At 40.7% G+C, this 16,592-nt stretch overlaps 1 protein-coding gene across 2 annotated transcripts in view; it reads left to right on the forward strand.

Moving 5' to 3' along the window:
• The window catches only part of Hao1 (hydroxyacid oxidase 1), a 51,717-nt gene that overhangs the window by 23,641 nt on the left and 11,484 nt on the right, over nucleotides 1-16,592 (forward strand). The window contains exon 4 of one of the 2 annotated variants that reach the window (XM_050134193.1): nucleotides 6,497-6,627. In XM_050134193.1, the coding sequence (XP_049990150.1) occupies nucleotides 6,497-6,627 (131 nt within the window). Of the gene's footprint in view, nucleotides 1-6,451; nucleotides 6,628-16,592 lie in introns of both variants that reach the window. The other variant, XM_050134192.1, reaches the window with a different exon arrangement.

Here is a 16,592-nt window from a genome sequence, read left to right on the forward strand (position 1 = left end):
TATATATATGGTTTTTCGAGACAGGGTTTCTCTGTGGTTTTGGAGCCTGTCCCGGAATTAGCTCTTGTAGACCAGGCTGGTCTCGAACTCACAGAGATCCGCCTGCCTCTGCCCTGGAACTAGCTCTTGTAGACCAGGCTGGTCTCGAACTCACAGAGATTCGCCTGCCTCTGCCTCCCGAGTGCTGGGATTAAAGGCGTGCACTACCACCGCCTGGCTGGATTACTATATATTTGTAAAATTAAAAAGATTTTATTACTAGGATGCATTAGGGCCGTGGGCTGTATGAGAGGACATCCAGATGAGTTTTGTATAGGCTACAGTTTTTTATTGTGATCCTGGTACCCTGTTTCTTCATGGAAATCAAAGACACACATTCATATTTTAATTTTAGTTGTATTAGGCAGAAAGTGAGCTAGGAAGATGTAAAAATAAGGCACAAAAACATGGAGGAAAAGGAAGCCATGTATTTGATCCATCATCTTCTACTTCATTTTGTGTGCATGCGGTTCATCTGTGGATCAAGATTTGTTCCTCACTCACTCATCAAGTCAGCAAAAACCGTGTATCACGTGATCCAAAGCTGAACTGTAATGATTTCATTGAAACACTCAATCTACGATTAGTATTTAATCGTCCCTTCCCTTGTAGCATTTTTAGGAGTAGAAGCAGCTTGAGTAAAACCTAGGACCTCAGTGGAAGTCAGTGAGAAAGGACTCCAGGTTTGTTCAGCGATCCGTGTCTTCCCTCACTGCTTCCCCTTCCATATTTCATACTAAAAGGACCTCTTAGACTTTTCACATCCATTGTGACAGGTGTGTGACGTCTCTTGGGATTATACATATCTGAGCAGACATCAAATTCTTGTCTTAATGGGTGACATTTGATGTCGGATGTTTATGGATGCCTTCCAAGAAGTCTAGGGCTTGTTCTACAGGGACCCCTGCTCAATCTGTCTACATTTTGTTTGTCTTTGAAACAACTAAGGTTTTAAAGATGGACGAAAGGTTAAAGGAATAAAGATAAAGCATCCCACGCCTACCTTCTGAAAGGATTCAAAATGAACAGACGCAAAGCTCATGTCAGGTTTCCTCATAAGGAGAAACAGATGACAAGAAGTGTAACTTTGTACGCATTATAGACAGTCTTGTGGAAGATTATCAAATTGCCATTTCACACAGCCACCAATACACCCGAGACTTCACAATGAGACTTTACAGACTTTGCTGTTGTGTTATGTATCAACCGGTGATGTAATTAATGGGAATGTTTGTCACTCCCAGACAGGTTTGGGGATATTATTTCTGTATGTGGATTTAGTGGGCAGGCTACCCAGATACCACATAAGATGAAGAGAACAAAAACCGCAGCTGCCAACCTAACCCTAACCCTGCCAGATTCACCAGAAAGCAAACCTCCAACCTCTATAAAATGTAATCTCCATTCACTTTATTTCTTTGACTGCCTACTTGCTTTTATTTTTTTTTTTAGACATTCTAAAATAATTAGTTTCACACTGTTACAGTTTCCTAAAGGAAACACTCCTTATTTCCTTTGGTCGATTGTGAAGGAATGGCCCTTTTCCTTTTTCCCTAATGGCCTTGCTCTTAACAACAACGACGGTAATAGAATCACGGAATTTACGTTGTGTCTCTTGCTTTGGGTAGCAAATGCGTGGATATCTAGTCTTGTGGGCAGGACACTTTTGTGTATCCCGGCTGGGACCCCTCACTTCTCAGCACGGAGGTGACTACATGATGAGCCACAGGCCCTCCCCCTCCCCCCCCTTTTCCTTTGCCCCTGGACTTCTGCCCAGATGATGTGGTAGCCGTGAAACAAAGACCCCTTTCAGCTGCTGGTGTTCACAGGAGTGGCCCTGGGTTTCCAGCTTGTCACAGCTCTGTTCTGAAGATGATCAAATCACGAGCAACACATCCAGGTTACGGGGAACATGGAAACATCCTGCAGCTGGGCACACTCCACCCGAGGCTGTACACTGGTGGGGCTTGTCCTGGGGGCAGCAGGGCAGCATGGGGGCTTCTGCTAAGCGCCTCAGGGGCACATACTGTTTGAAAGACAGAACACACAAACCAGAGGTCAAGCCTTCTGCTGGAGGCTTCATTCACCACCCTCCACCCCAAAACTCATCGGTTAACAGCCCGATATGAAATCAGTTTCTTTTTGCACTGACCTGACTCATAGAAGGTGAAGCCTGCTTTTCAGAAGTGAGGTTTGGCAAGGGAAGGAGACAGGAAATCCAGGGGAGAATGAGTCGCTAAGCCTGGCTCCTTCCAGCCTTTGCTACTTCCTCTGCCCGGGGTGGAGGGGAGGGCCCTGACTCTTGGCACCAGGGAGCAGACAGAGTTCAGAGGGTTGGTAATGGCCACTTGGTCTATATGCAAAACATACGCGTGTGTGCACTTTACAACTGGCAAGAAAGTGAGAGGGAAAAGGGAAATCCTCCACTCTGGAAGAAGCAGGCGCAAAGCCAGTTGATCACGCAGATTCCGGAGCCTGTGAGGCAGGGGCCTTCTGTCTTGTCTGTGCTCCACGGAGATGATTAATTTACCTGGGTTAAGATTAGTCTGTCCCCTTCCCCCCACAGTTCCAGAAAGTTTAAAGAAAAGTGACAAAAGCCAGTTGTTGTTAGGCATGCATAGAGGCCGAAGGTATCCGCCCCCGAGCCCTCAAACCAGACGGGACTGAGTTAAGGATCTTGAGACAGGAGATGACCTGGTTTTATCACAGTAGATGTTATATGCAACGAAGAGTTTTTATTAGGAAAAGGCATAAATGTCGGCCAGAGGAGGAGCCGAAGTGATAAAAGGGGAGTTTGGAATCATGTGTCCAAGTGGGCTGCCCACCGAGAGAACAAGTGAGGTTGTCTATTCTGCTTTAGGTAGTCAGAGGGACAGGACACCCTGAGCTGACCTCAGTGAGAACCCCATTTTGTAACCTCATGTAACCAAATGTAATACATGGTGTGCCGCTGAGGTCAGAAGAGGGCTTTGGATCCCTTGATACTAGGTGGTTGTGAACTGGGAGGTAGGTGCCAAGAATAGAAACTCAGTCTTGCAAGAGAAGCCAGTGCTTTTCACAGCTAAGCCCGTATCTCTAGCCCACAAATTTGTGACATTGTGCAGCTCTGCATTTGTGGTCATTTGTTATAACAGCAATGACAAGTCAAACCTATCCCTATTGAGTTCATCTTTACAGTAGCTTCGCAATGAAATCTGCCCTTGTTGCCACACTTCAGATGTCAACTCGAGCCTCCACCAGCTGGTTTGCTTCCCACTCTGTCCCATTGTGCCCCTTCGTTTTGCATTGTACCTACATTCTAAAGCACGTGCCAGTTTACATGTCGATCGTCTCTGTGATGGATGGAGATAGTTTGCTCTCTTATTTACTGGTGTTCACTAAATGTCAAATGTCTAAAATAAGGGTAGATAGTAGGTGCTTAGCACGCAACTGTTTAATCAGTGTCTAAGAATTTATCGATGCAATGGGATTTCCCCAATATAAGACAACTAGGAAAGAGTTGAACCGGATTAGAGCTCCAAGTTTGTGGCCTCAGTCTGTCTTCAGAGCACCTGGCCACACCAAGGAGTAAGTGACTAGGGTGTGTTCTGAACACCGTGCTTTCCTAACCACAGAAGAAAGGCTGGCTGCCTGTCCCCAGCTCAGGAAAATTGTGAATTTCTCCTTCTCTCCATCCATACTCTTATTGTTTTGTGAACTTAGCTGATTTTTAGCTTGTTTTACTTTATTTTGAAAGTTTTCAGTGTAGAGATGTGGCTTTATCCTTAGTGTTACATTAGTAATATTTATAAAATCATATATTACCATCAATGCTCACTTTTATTAGTTATACTATTGATTATTTAAGCCTATTTAGTAGTTATTACTGCTGCTTGAGACTAACTTACTAAAATCAAAGTCAATTCCTATGTCAGATTAAAAACTATATTAAAGGTCACCCCAGGAATAACAATTCCCTTACAAGGAAGAAATTTGGTCTCTTTGTGACATTCATCAGCCTGGGATTGGGAAAATTAAGCTTTAAATAGTTGCATTACTATTTCTGTGTTGTCTTTTTCATCCTCTACAAAATGAATATCAGAAGCTACTTTAAGGATCACATGCACGCACACACACACACACACATCATAATGTGAATAAAAATAGCATTCATGGCAGTTTCTTTGAGAGCCATCGGTAAAACACTCCATCGTGGATCTCTGTCAAGATATCTGAAAACTTTTTCTTGGCTTCTGGCTTTGAACAAAGTTTACAGTAACAACAACAAGGCTTCATTGTGCCCTGAGATGTCTGTAAGGCAGCATTCATTCAAGTGTTGATCTGCATTGCGCGGTCCAAGAATAACAACAGTCATTTATATAATTTTATCCATGTTTCTGTTTTTTCCTATCCATTGCACCCTTTCACCCACCCTTGCTGAAACACGGCGGCCTGTTTGGTGTGGGGGCAGGGATACGTGTAGATGGTTTCCCTTTCTCTCCTAGTCTTAGGATGGAACAGATAGGTTGCACCTTTTCCTTTAACAACATTATTTATGTTTGAAACTTAGTATCATTGAAGTAATGGACTGGGTTTCCCTCCCAAGAACACATTTATTGAACAGAAAGCTTAATTCAATTTGAATTAAGGAGACCACAGAAGACCCAGGGCTGTGACATACTGTATAACCCTAAGAATTTTGACAAATGGAAAGCTCGGGTATTTCATCAAAAGCCAACAACTAGATGGGCATCGTGTGTTTGTGGTGTTTTATGCCTTTATAACCATAAATTTTCAGGAGGGTGTTCAGTCCTACTGAGAAAATTGTCCTGGATACAGTGGCTTGAGTAGGGTTGTTTGGAATTGAAAGTCTATGTCCAGGGCATGGTCTGTACACACTAACTACTCCAGCAGAAATTTCAGCTGAAACACTCTAAAGTGTGAACTAAGTATCAACCAGTTGAATATGAAAAGAAGGTCTAGAATAAATTAAAAAAAAAAAAAAAGAAGTCCTAGATACTGGTGTGTAGGAGAGCAAGCTGAGTTCCAGCTAGTCCAGAAAAGACTTTTACCTGGTTATTTTGTAAGTGACTTTGCAGGCTGTGGGCTGCTCAGCAACATGGAAGATGCCATTGTGTATCCATATTGCCAACGATCCATATGGTGTGATCAGAACCGCAAGCAGAATGAACTTGGTCTGTAGCTTAGGAGACTGTCCAAATACAGCCAAGAATGCCACGTTAGGGCAAGATAAAGGATTCCAAGTATAGGGTGATCTAGCAGTAGAGTCCCGGTCATGAGTTAGAGAACTACTTGGTCAAACTAGACCAATGTGTTAGACTAGGAAAAGGCAACAGCTCAGTGTTGGCATGTCTAGGCTGTGGCTCCCTGGGAATAAAATGGAGTCACTGATCAAGTCTAAGTTGCTCTTCCTGAAGGTAAAGACTGTTAGCATCTAAGGAAGTGAATGGAGGAGAGGAAGCCAGCAAATGGGGAGTTTTGTGAAGACAGATAAAACAGTAGGCAATTGATCCTGTGCCTGATCCTGGATCCTGGATCCTGGATCCTGGATTCTGGGAACACAAATTCTGGGAACACAGAAACACTACATCTCAGAGTGAGTCTGCACACACTTCCAGTTTGCTGGGTGTAATGAAAGCCCAGCAGCCAGAAAAACAAACAAACAAACAAACAAACAAACAAACAAAAAAACAACACAAAAAAGAAAGATGGTGCTTGGTGAGCGAGCATCTGAAAGCCCAGGCTCTTGTCAAGATTCTCTGGAAGATCAGAGGTTGAGCCAGTAACCAGGCAACAGCTGAGTGACGGAGGGAAAGACAAGGCTCCTGTGCTGAGAAACACTTCCTGATTCCCATCAATGCCCACAGTACCACATATCTTAGCAAAAAATAGATCCCAAATAATGCCCCTAGCTAGTTTTATTCTTGACCATCTCATTCTGCACTTGGGTTACTATTGTCTGCATAAAAGGGAACTCAAAGTGAATCAGCGTTACCTTCTAAAAGATCTTAAGGAAAGAAATGTACAAACATGAGTATATAAAAGGCCTTTGTAAACAATAAAGCACCATACAAATGGTTTCTATTATGATGAATTTGTACAGCTGCTTGAAAATAGCATTCAGTCCATTGTCTGTAGCTGTAAACTGGCCTAAACAGGAAATGTTTGAACGTGGCCACACATTGATCCTTCAGACTGATTTGTCTGAATGAACACACACACACATGTAAATAAAGCTTTAGGTGGCCAGTTGAAATCACATGGCTGCAGTTAGAACACACTGCCATATTTGCAGACAATCAATCCCTAAGTGATCGAGCAACTTATCAGAAAAGGAGCACCTTACCCCCACTTATTTTCCCCAAGTCAGACAGAAGTTGTCTCTAATACCCATTTTATGTATCTATTCTAGGATGAAGAACTTTGAAACCAATGATTTGTCATTTTCTCCTAAAAGGAATTATGGAGACAACAGTGGACTTGCTGAATATGTGGCACAAGCCATAGACCCATCTCTCAGCTGGGATGACATCAAATGGCTCAGACGCTTGACATCGCTGCCGATTGTTGTAAAGGGCATCTTGAGAGGTTTGTCATTTCTCTCCTTTGCTGTATACTGATTTCATGTTCATTTTTGCATATGGTCATGGTAGCTTTTTAGAGAGTGTAATTGGTGGGAAAATGCCGTATTAGAAATTGAAAGATGTTTCAGCTCCCAATTCTTTTTTTCAAAAGATTTATTGTTATTCATGTATGTACGTACATCTTCATGTCTGTTTGTAGTTTGCAATCACTTTCCTTAGGACTGTCTCTTCCACCCCCAGCATCACCCCTTTCCTTTCTACACACGTAGATCATTTCTCCAGGCATTCACACGATTGCAAATAATAAATAAAGTGTTTTCTAGGAAAAATGCTCATTGCTTTCAGTGAGGCTACCTAATGAGACAGCTCAAAAAGCAAGACCGAGAGAGCAGTGTTTGAAAGGAAGCTATTCATACGTGTAAAGTTTATCTTGTCTAGTTTTTCTGTAACTGTTTATTTCACTTATTTATCAAACAAAAATCATCTCTATGACTACAACTGTATCAAATAACACATATGCTCAGGCTGGACTGGAGGAAGAGCTGAAGAAGATCTGAGAAGACAAGTTCTCATCCATTCACAGGCTTTCACCCAAAAGTCAGATGGGCGGACTGAGAACATTTCCTTTCTTTTCTTTTTTACCAAGAGCAGAGACTATGGTTTCAGGAATGTGAAACCATAGCTAGCTGGGAAGTTCTAGAAGAGGCATCCACCCTTACAACCATTTTAAAAATTGCATCTTAATGAATGCAAATTGGAATGCAAGATGTAATCTGTTACTGTGGTTAAACTCTGCCCTGGGAGAACATTAACAAAGCCCCACGCGTGTGCTTCAGACAGGATTTGGTCTTCTCTAGGACTCACGCTAACAAACAACATGTATGAGCAAAGGCACAAAACTTCGCAGAGTTTTTTCTTTTCTTTTCTTTTCCTCTTTTTTTCTTATCGATCCTTTTTCACTTTCTTCATGGGTTTTTGTTTTGAAGAAACCCTTGTCTCATTAGCTCTTTTTACAAATACTAGGTTAAGAAGTTCTTAAGGTATCTTATTTCATTATCCTTGGGTTACTTTCCAAAGGGTTGACGTGTATCTAAAATACTTTATTTCTTAAACCAGTGCAAGTTACTGTAGCACCAAGTGCTTGCGGTTAACTCTCATGGATGTGAATTTGGCTTTGGTAATATAATGAGGAATGGAAGATAGGATCCTGACAGCAGCCCTCGGTGGTATTACCCACTCACCATTGTCTTAAACACGCAACTCGTGTAAGGGCAAAAGCACAACTATGGAATGACACATTGTGTTCTCTGAGGATTAGTGAAAATGTCAAAGGTTCGTAAATATTTTGCCAAACAGGAACATTTTGACCCTTTAAATAGCTTTTTGGTCTTGGTTCATAAAATAAATAATTAAGTTAAAAAGTAAAATGCAGAATCATGGGCAGATTTCACAAGCCATTAACAAATAGGAAACCTTTTATCTGAACATGTTTCTTCCTGTCTTACACACCCGTAATCCAGTCAGAGCAAACTATTTGGTCATTTGCCCAATAGCCCCACAATGCCTAGAGAATGTGGAGGCTCGCTCTGAAGGATCAAGATGACAGACTTTCTTAAAGTAAAATTTCTTCAAATGGAAGACCCTCTCTAATCTTATTATGGCTAGGGCATGATCTTATTGTTTCAATGCATTCAACAAATGACATGGCTCTTGCCCAGCTTCCACTCCCCGCTCACCTCTGTAGCACCTATTCCTTGTCACCATATAGAAAAAAAAATAGCAGTTCATGTTTATCTGTGGGTTCCACACGAGTCTCAACATTCGACCATTAAATAGCAGTTCATGTTATCTGAGGGTTCAACACGAGTCTCAACATTCGACTCTTAAATAGCAGTTCATGTTATCTGAGGGTTCAACACGAGTCTCAACATTCGACCATTAAATAGCAGTTCATGTTATCTGAGGGTTCAACATGAGTCTCAAATGATTCCTTTCCTCTGCAAGCTTACATCATGTGGATCACTGCCTTCACTGGGTGCTTTAGGACATTGAGACACAGAAGGGAAAGGACTACTAACATGGCAGGTGAGGTATTTGAAGGCAATGGGAGTCTGCATGCATGCTCAGCTCTAGACTTACAAAATATGACAATTTTTTTTAAAACACATTTTGGTTTGATAGCTAGATAACCAGAAGCAGCTATAGCATGTCAAATACATTTTTGGCTCCATTTAGACTTTTAACACAATAACGTATCACATCTCCTTGTTTGGTAGAAAAGAAAATATAAGCGCTGTGGCTGCAGTGTGAAGTGTGGTGGCATCTGTCAGTCACAGGTGATTATATAAGTTGATAAAGATTAATGCAAAATTCCAGTTGCTCAGTCAGAAGACCACATTTCAATCTTTTTTTTCCTATTTTTTTTTAGCATGCAAGATATTGGGTTCCTTTATGGCATTTTTTTATTGGTCTTCTTCCCTAATTCTCTTCCCCCATTCCCTTAGTCTCCTTCCTACCCTTCTATGCCCATCTCCCTCCTTTCTGGTTATATAGTATATGTTCTATTTCTTTCCTTCTCTTCCTCAGCACCTCCTTGCCATGTTCTCATGCTTTCCTTTTTATTTCTTTGTATACCCATATACATATATGAACACTGAAGCCAGCCTCTGCATTTGAGAGAGAACACACATGCCTGTCTTTATGAGTCTAGGTCACCTTGCTTAATTAATACTTATTTTAAGGTGCAACCATTTTCCTGAAAATTTAATTTTTCTCAACATTTGAGTAAAATTCCATTGTGTGTATATAAATAAATATATATTATGTACATATATATGATATATACATATATGTGTATGAAATTTTCATTATCCATTTATGAACTGATTGACAGCTAGACTGGTCCCATTTCTCCACTATCATGAATACAGCAGAAATCAACATGGGTATGCAAATATCTGTGTGCTAGGATATAGAACCCTTTGGGAATGGGCCCACGAGTGGCTTAACTGCATCACTTGGTGTTTCCATTGGCTGTGTTTTTATTTTTTGAGAACTCTCCACACTTTCTCTCCATGGGTCTGTATTAGTTTCCACTGCCCCATCAGAGAATAAGTGTTTCTGTTTCCTCCTATCCACTCCATACCTGTTGTCCTCAGTTTTCTTGATGACAGTCATTTTGACTGGAGTGGGTTGGACTTGTCAAGTAGTCCTAATTTGCATTCCCCTGTTGGCTAGAGGATTAGAACAATCCTTAAAATACTTCATGTCCTTTGTTTGAGTAAGGTTTCTTTCCTTCATCAGACTATCTTAACTGGGGGTTTTGTTTGTGTGCTACTTTAAAAATTATTATTTATTTTTAACTAAAATTTTATTTTATGTGTTTGGGTGTTTTGAGTTCATGTGCACTCGTGTACTACATGCATGTAGTTCCTGCAGAGGTCAGAAGAGGAGTCAGATATGGTGGAGTTATAGACAGATGTCAGTGGGTGATGAGAATCCAACCCAGGTCCTCTGGATGCTCAACCAATGCTCTCAACTGCTGAGAAATCTCCCCAGCTCATGGTACTTAAACTTTACAATTTTTTTGAAAAATATATTCTAGATATTAACATGCTGTTTAAAGTATAGCTGATAAATATTTTTCCCTTTCTATGGGTTGTCTTCTTAATTTGTGGTACAGAAACTAATAATTTCATGGAGTTTCATTTGTTAATCCTAATCCCTGGGCTTTTCCCTGTACAGTTGAAGTCCTGTTCCCCAAATCATTGTATGCACATATATATTTTATATATCTATAAAAACTATAGATATTATAGTCACAGAACAGAGTGTAATTGTAAACTGTCCTAATGCACAGAGATTTATGACATTGACTGGGAACAATAGAAGGCAATATTGAATAATATTGAACAAGTTATGTTTCTTTTATCTAGTAAGTGGGGCTTATTCTTGCTGTAAAATAGTAGGAAGTATTAAAATCATGTGTTAATTTTGAGGAGTAGTCATTATGAGTCTGAGTCTATGGCCCTTCTAGAAGCCATGTAAAGTAGTAGTTTTTGTTTGGAAAGTTCTATTTCAGGGTGTCATATTAAAATACTAAAATTGCTCTGGGTTATTGAGAATCAAACTTCCTGCAAATGTTTCTGGCTTAATTTTTTGTTTTTGATAAACAGCGTATGTCATCTCAATAACCACAGTCAACCAAATAACCATTTGTTTTCCCAAATTACATCATTTTTTACCATCTCTGTTTCAGTAATGTCTTATTGTTCATTATAGTAAGTCTCGGAACTGACATCGAAAATAAAAACAATAATAAGGAAAATAAATCTTTCCTAATAATTATAATAAAAAACTAATTTTATTTGGAAGAGAGTATTATTTTTTATATGTATTTATTTTACATCCTGGCTGCTGCCTCCCCCAGTCTTCCCTTCCCAACCTCCCTTTTCCATTCCCCCTCCAAAACTCCAATCTTCTCTTCTGTCTCCATCCAGGAAAGGGCAAGTCTCCCATGAGTATCAATAAAACATGGCATATCAACTGGTCAGTGGCGGTGCATGAATTTAATCCCAGAACTCAGGAGGTAGAGACACATGGATCTCTGTGAGTTCACGGCCAGTCCGGGCTACAGAAAGAGTTCCAGGACAGGCTCCAAAGCTATACAGAGAAACCCTGTCTCGAAGCCTGCCTCCCCCCCCCCCCCGCCAAAAATAAAAACAAAAACCAAACACATATCAAGTTGCAGTAAGGCTAAGCACCTCCCCATCTATTAAGGTTGGGCAAGGTGACCCAGTATAAGTAAGGTCCCAAAAGCCAGTAAAAGAGTTGGAGACAACCCCTCTTCCCACTATTAGGAGTCCCACAAGAGGACCAAACTACACAACTATAACATACATTCAGAATACATAGGTCAGTCCCATGTAGACTCCCTGGTTGTTGGTTCAGTCTCTGTGAGCTCCTGCGAGCTCAGACTAGTTGCTTGTGTGAGCCTTCCGGTGGTGGTGTCCTTGACCCTCTGGCTCCTCTGCTCCTTTCTCTTCCTCCTCTGCAGGATTCCCAAACTCTGCCTAATGTTTGGCTGTGGGTCTCTGCATCTGCCTCCATCAGTTGTTGGATGACACTTCTCTGATGACAGTTGGGCTAGCCACCAATCTGGTCACAGGAAATGACCAGTTCAGGCCATTTATCCACCATTGCTGGGAGTCTAACCTGGGGTCCTCCCCATAGACTTCTGGGAGATTCCCCTGCACCACTGTGCCTTTATTTTGAAATGGTTTTTCTATGTTTACTTGTAGCAGTTTTGTGTTTCTGGTTTTAAATTAAGGTTTTTCATTCTCTTTGAATTATTTTCTGTGTGAGGGCAGGGCATATGGATTTAATTTTATTCTTCTGTAGGTAAATATCCAGTATCACTGGGACTCTTGTCTGGATTGGCTGTACTTCCTGTAGAGTTAATGGCCTTATCTGTGTGAGCATTTCCTTCATCACAGAAAGTTCTATTGAACCAGACATTTAGACATTTAGAGCCACCTAGTCCAGGCAGTTTAGTGCAAAGGCCTTGGGTCCACTTCCTTCCTGGAATTCAGGGTGGGTCACTATGCCCAGCTGGCATTTACATGGGTCCTGGGGATTTGAACTCTGATTCTCAGTCTTGCATGACAAAGTGCTTTATCTGTTGAGCTATTTGCCCAGCCCCACTTCTGAGTTGCTTAAGAGGAAAAGTAGTGCATAAAAAAAGAGGCATGGAATACTAAAAGTGTGATACCTGAAAGTAAAAATGAAAAAGTAACTCAGTAAAAGTAACTGAGTGATTGAATGTAAGTCGGTGACACATCCTCAAGTTTAAAAGAACAATGAATAACAGGACCGAAAGAAGATTATAGTCAAGTAGATGAGTGATTTATGGATGATTTTAAAATGACAAATATCTAACTGACATACATACATTTTGGTTTGAAAACACACAAAGAAAGGAAAGGAAGAAAGGGTTAGAACAGCTATGAATTTGGGTGACATAATCACTAGACTAAGAAAACAAATCACACCTTATCGTAGATGAAATGTCAGAAAAATAAAATGTATATAACGAGAAAAAAATCAAGGAAAGAATTCATTACGAAGGACTACAGGCCAGGCCAGACTCTCAGCTGTCTTCAGATCAACAATGGATTCCAGCAAATTAGGAAAACGTCTGTAAGGTTCTGTGGGGAAACAATTGCTCAATTTAGTGTATTACAGCTCATCCAGTGATTACGCAAACAAAGGGATCAGTCAAGGGCTGCCAGTTTGGTTCTCACTGATCTGTCTTTGGGCAGCTATGCATGAGTGTACTACAAACAAAACCATAAACCAAATAAGAGCTTATATCCATCTGTTTGTAAGAGATTCAAAGCAGAGAAAACAAGACAATGGAGGCAGGCATTGAGGCCAGAGAGTAACTACTGCAGAACAAGAAGACAGAGGTCTCTGGGCGGCAGACTCAAGGGAGGAGATAGGGGACTCAAAAGAGTTAGCTAGAATAAATGGAAAGATTTGAGGCTATAACAAAGTCTCATAGTAACTGGGACGAAAGGCAATTAAAATTCCAGGAAAGTCAAATAATGTACCAAAGCACGGACGTCCAAGTAGGAAGTAACAACAGAATGCAAAGGAAGAATGGCGGTGATGGAATGGGAACTGACCAACGTGTTGGGAAGCCATCTTGAAATCCTTCTCCCTCCACAATTTCAACAAATTTCTTTTAAAAACAATTAAATTATGAACAGATGTAGTGCTTCCATTTTTCTATCCAGAAGATTGACAGTTTTCATTGCTGCCAATAATCTGTCATAGTAAGTAATACTCCAGTAATATTGAGATGACTCACCCAGTAATGTCAAACAGAACTCTTAAATTCACCAAAAGAATAAGTTTAAACCAGTCACTCATTTGAAAAGAAAATAAACAATTTCTCTTTTTAAAATTTATTTGGGGCCGTCAGTCAAAGCTTAGGCATGTTAATTTTGTTTTATTGTTTAAAAAATATAGACAAGTAATTCTTCTATTTTTACTTCATATGTGTGTACTGTTTTTGTGTCATTTCTTCCTTTACTCGCCTCCCTCCAAACACCCTGTGATGTTCTTTTCAAACTCATAGCCTCTTTTTGTTTAATTAATAAGTCTACACACACACACACACACACACACACACACACACACACACACACGTTAGAGTTTCTACCACTATGGTAAAATATTAAAAGTACTGTGGGGCTGGGCGGTGGTGGCGTACGACTTTAATCCCAGCACTCGGAAGGCAGATGCAGGTGGATCTCTGTGAGTTCGAGACCAGCCTGGTCTACATGAGCTAGTTCCAGGACAGGCTCCAAAACCACAGAGAAACCCTGTCTCGAAAAACTAAAAAAAAAAAAAAAAAAAAAAAAAGTACCGTGGGGAGGAAAGGGTTCATTTCAGATTACAACTCCACGTCACAGTCCATCATGAAGGGAAGACAAGGCAGGAACCTGGAGGCAGGTGCTGAAGCAGGGTCATGGAGGAAGGCTTCTTAGTGGCTCGTTCCCCATGGCTTTCTTTGTTGAAATAGGAGCGGCAGGGCTGCGTCCCCGGCACCAGGCCGCCCGCATGGCTAGTTTATACCCAGAAATAATTACACGGAAACAGTATTCTTTCAAACACTGCCTGGCCCGGCTAGGTCCAGTTTCTTATTGGCTAGCTCTTACATATTGTTCTAACCCATTTCTAATATTCTGTGTAGCCCATGAGCTGGCTTACCAGAGAGGATCTTAACCTGTGTCTGTCTGGAGTGGGAGCATCATGGCGACTCTTCCTCTAACCTTCTTTCTCCCAGAATTCTCTTCTGTATACTCCGCCTACCTAATTTTCTATCCAATAAAATGGGCCAAGGCAGTTTCTTTATTAGTAAGAAATCATTCCCACATCATTTCCCCTTTTTCCGTTTAAACAAAAAAGAAAGGCTTTAACTTTAGCATAGTAAAATTACATATAACAAAACAGTTATCAAGTAAGAATTACAGTTACAATATATCTATTTTATCTCTTACCATAACTAAGGAAAACTATAACTATTCATTCTTCAACTCCATCAAAGACTCCAGAAGGATATAATATTACCTAAGTACACAAGAAATAAGAAAACTCTAGAAATGACAGAGACATCTCGCTGCCTGGACAGTCACCCAAAGTTCTTTGGTACCGTTGGGGCATCCATCTTCGGCCTACAGGCCCATGGTATCCAGATACATTTCCATGAAGCAGGAAATTTCAAAGACAGTTCAGTCATTTTCTGCTGTGTCCTGCAGAATGTCTCGCAGACTCTTTCATGAATCAGGAACCCCGAAAGACCATCTCACCTTTAGGCAAGTTCAGCAGTCCTCTCTCTGAGGGTTCTCTGTGTCCAGTTTATGCAACAGTCCAGGCAAGAGCAGTTTCTTGCCCAAATGACTATCCAACTCCATAAGGATCCTCTTCGATGCCCATCTTCCTCTTGAAGTAGCTGGTGCTGCCAGGAGCAGACGTGTCTCCTTGTCATGAAAAGTCCTAAGTGATTAAAATATTTTAAATGCCATATTCTGCAGTCTTTGAAAGATATGAAGAATGCCTATCTAATTGAAATATATCTCTATATATCTAGAAAATCTAATTAACATGACTACAAGCTTAACTATTAGCAATGATTATCCATTAACAACCTATATTTCCTAATTATACATTACATTTTAAATGAACTACACAATCACAATACCTTAATCAAGATCAAAAATACATATACATATAACAAAATTGACCTTAAAATCCATACCAATGCAAATTATTCATATCTATATCATATCCCCCTTTAAATGTAAAAGAACATTTATAAACAATATTTGGGAACATGGGCGTAGTTTTTTCTCTCCAAACTGCTTCCTGCTGAATGGGGGCGTCGTTAATTAGATCTTTCATGGTATAACCTGTGTGCCAGGGTCATCTCAGTTGGCAGTTGAGTGAAGTAATTTTTTGAGGGTGTTCACAGCAACCTTTCAGGAGGGCGTGGTCTATCATACCAAATTGGAATAGAAGAAATCCATAGGGTCTGGTCCTCTGTGAAAACAAAAGAAGGACTTTTCCAAAGCATCATAACCTTAGATCCAAATTCTGAAGTCAAGATACCTTTAGAACATATGTGCAGGTTCAGCTTAGCAGCCCATATAATGGAATGTCTCTCTGTACTTAGCTCCTTCACAGTCAAAAATTTTAAAGAAAACACAATGTACATAATCCAGATTCTCTGTGAATTTTCCATTTTTACGTGGCTTATTTTTCTTTATTTCTTTTAATCTATAACTATCTGTACTTCTGTATTCTGTCTCTTTAAAGACTTTACCCTTTTTCTTTTTAAGACATTAACTTTATTTTTTATATTCTTTTTTCTTCTCTCTCCCAAGCCTACGTACATTCATCCAACAGTGTCTGAATCTGTTTTATTGTGAATCTGTAACTTTTTTACTATCCAGGAGCACTTTCTTTTGCGCCTTTAAATCACTAAGCGCTTAAGAATCTAAGCTGTGACATTCCTAGGTCAAAAACAGGTACTGTATGCTGGCTCCGCCCAGTCCAACATGGCGGAGCCGCTCGTGCCTCTGATCCTTGCACATTGCACCATTAGCATGGCGGAGCTGCTTGTGCCTCTGAGCTGAGGCACACAATGTCCCCCTTTTTAGGCACACAGCAGTCTAGTTGCCATCAAACAAATCGTAGCACTTTAATCCAAATGCTCCATTCATACGCTCTGTCTCCCGCCGGAGCCAGACAGAGATCACAATGGCGGCACAGCCCAGAAAGCCGGCATTTTAAAACAGCCAGTTTTTTCCTGCTGCCGAGTCAGGACAATTTCTTTGCAGCACGCAACCCAGAAACAGCAAAAAGCTGTCTTAAATTCTCTCTCTCTCCTTTTTAAGCCCTCTC

The sequence above is a fragment of the Alexandromys fortis genome, unplaced genomic scaffold (genome assembly GCF_014885135.2).
Source record: "Alexandromys fortis isolate MF-2015 unplaced genomic scaffold, M_Fortis_MF-2015_v1.1 scaffold_6, whole genome shotgun sequence".
Lineage (NCBI taxonomy): Eukaryota > Metazoa > Chordata > Mammalia > Rodentia > Cricetidae > Alexandromys > Alexandromys fortis.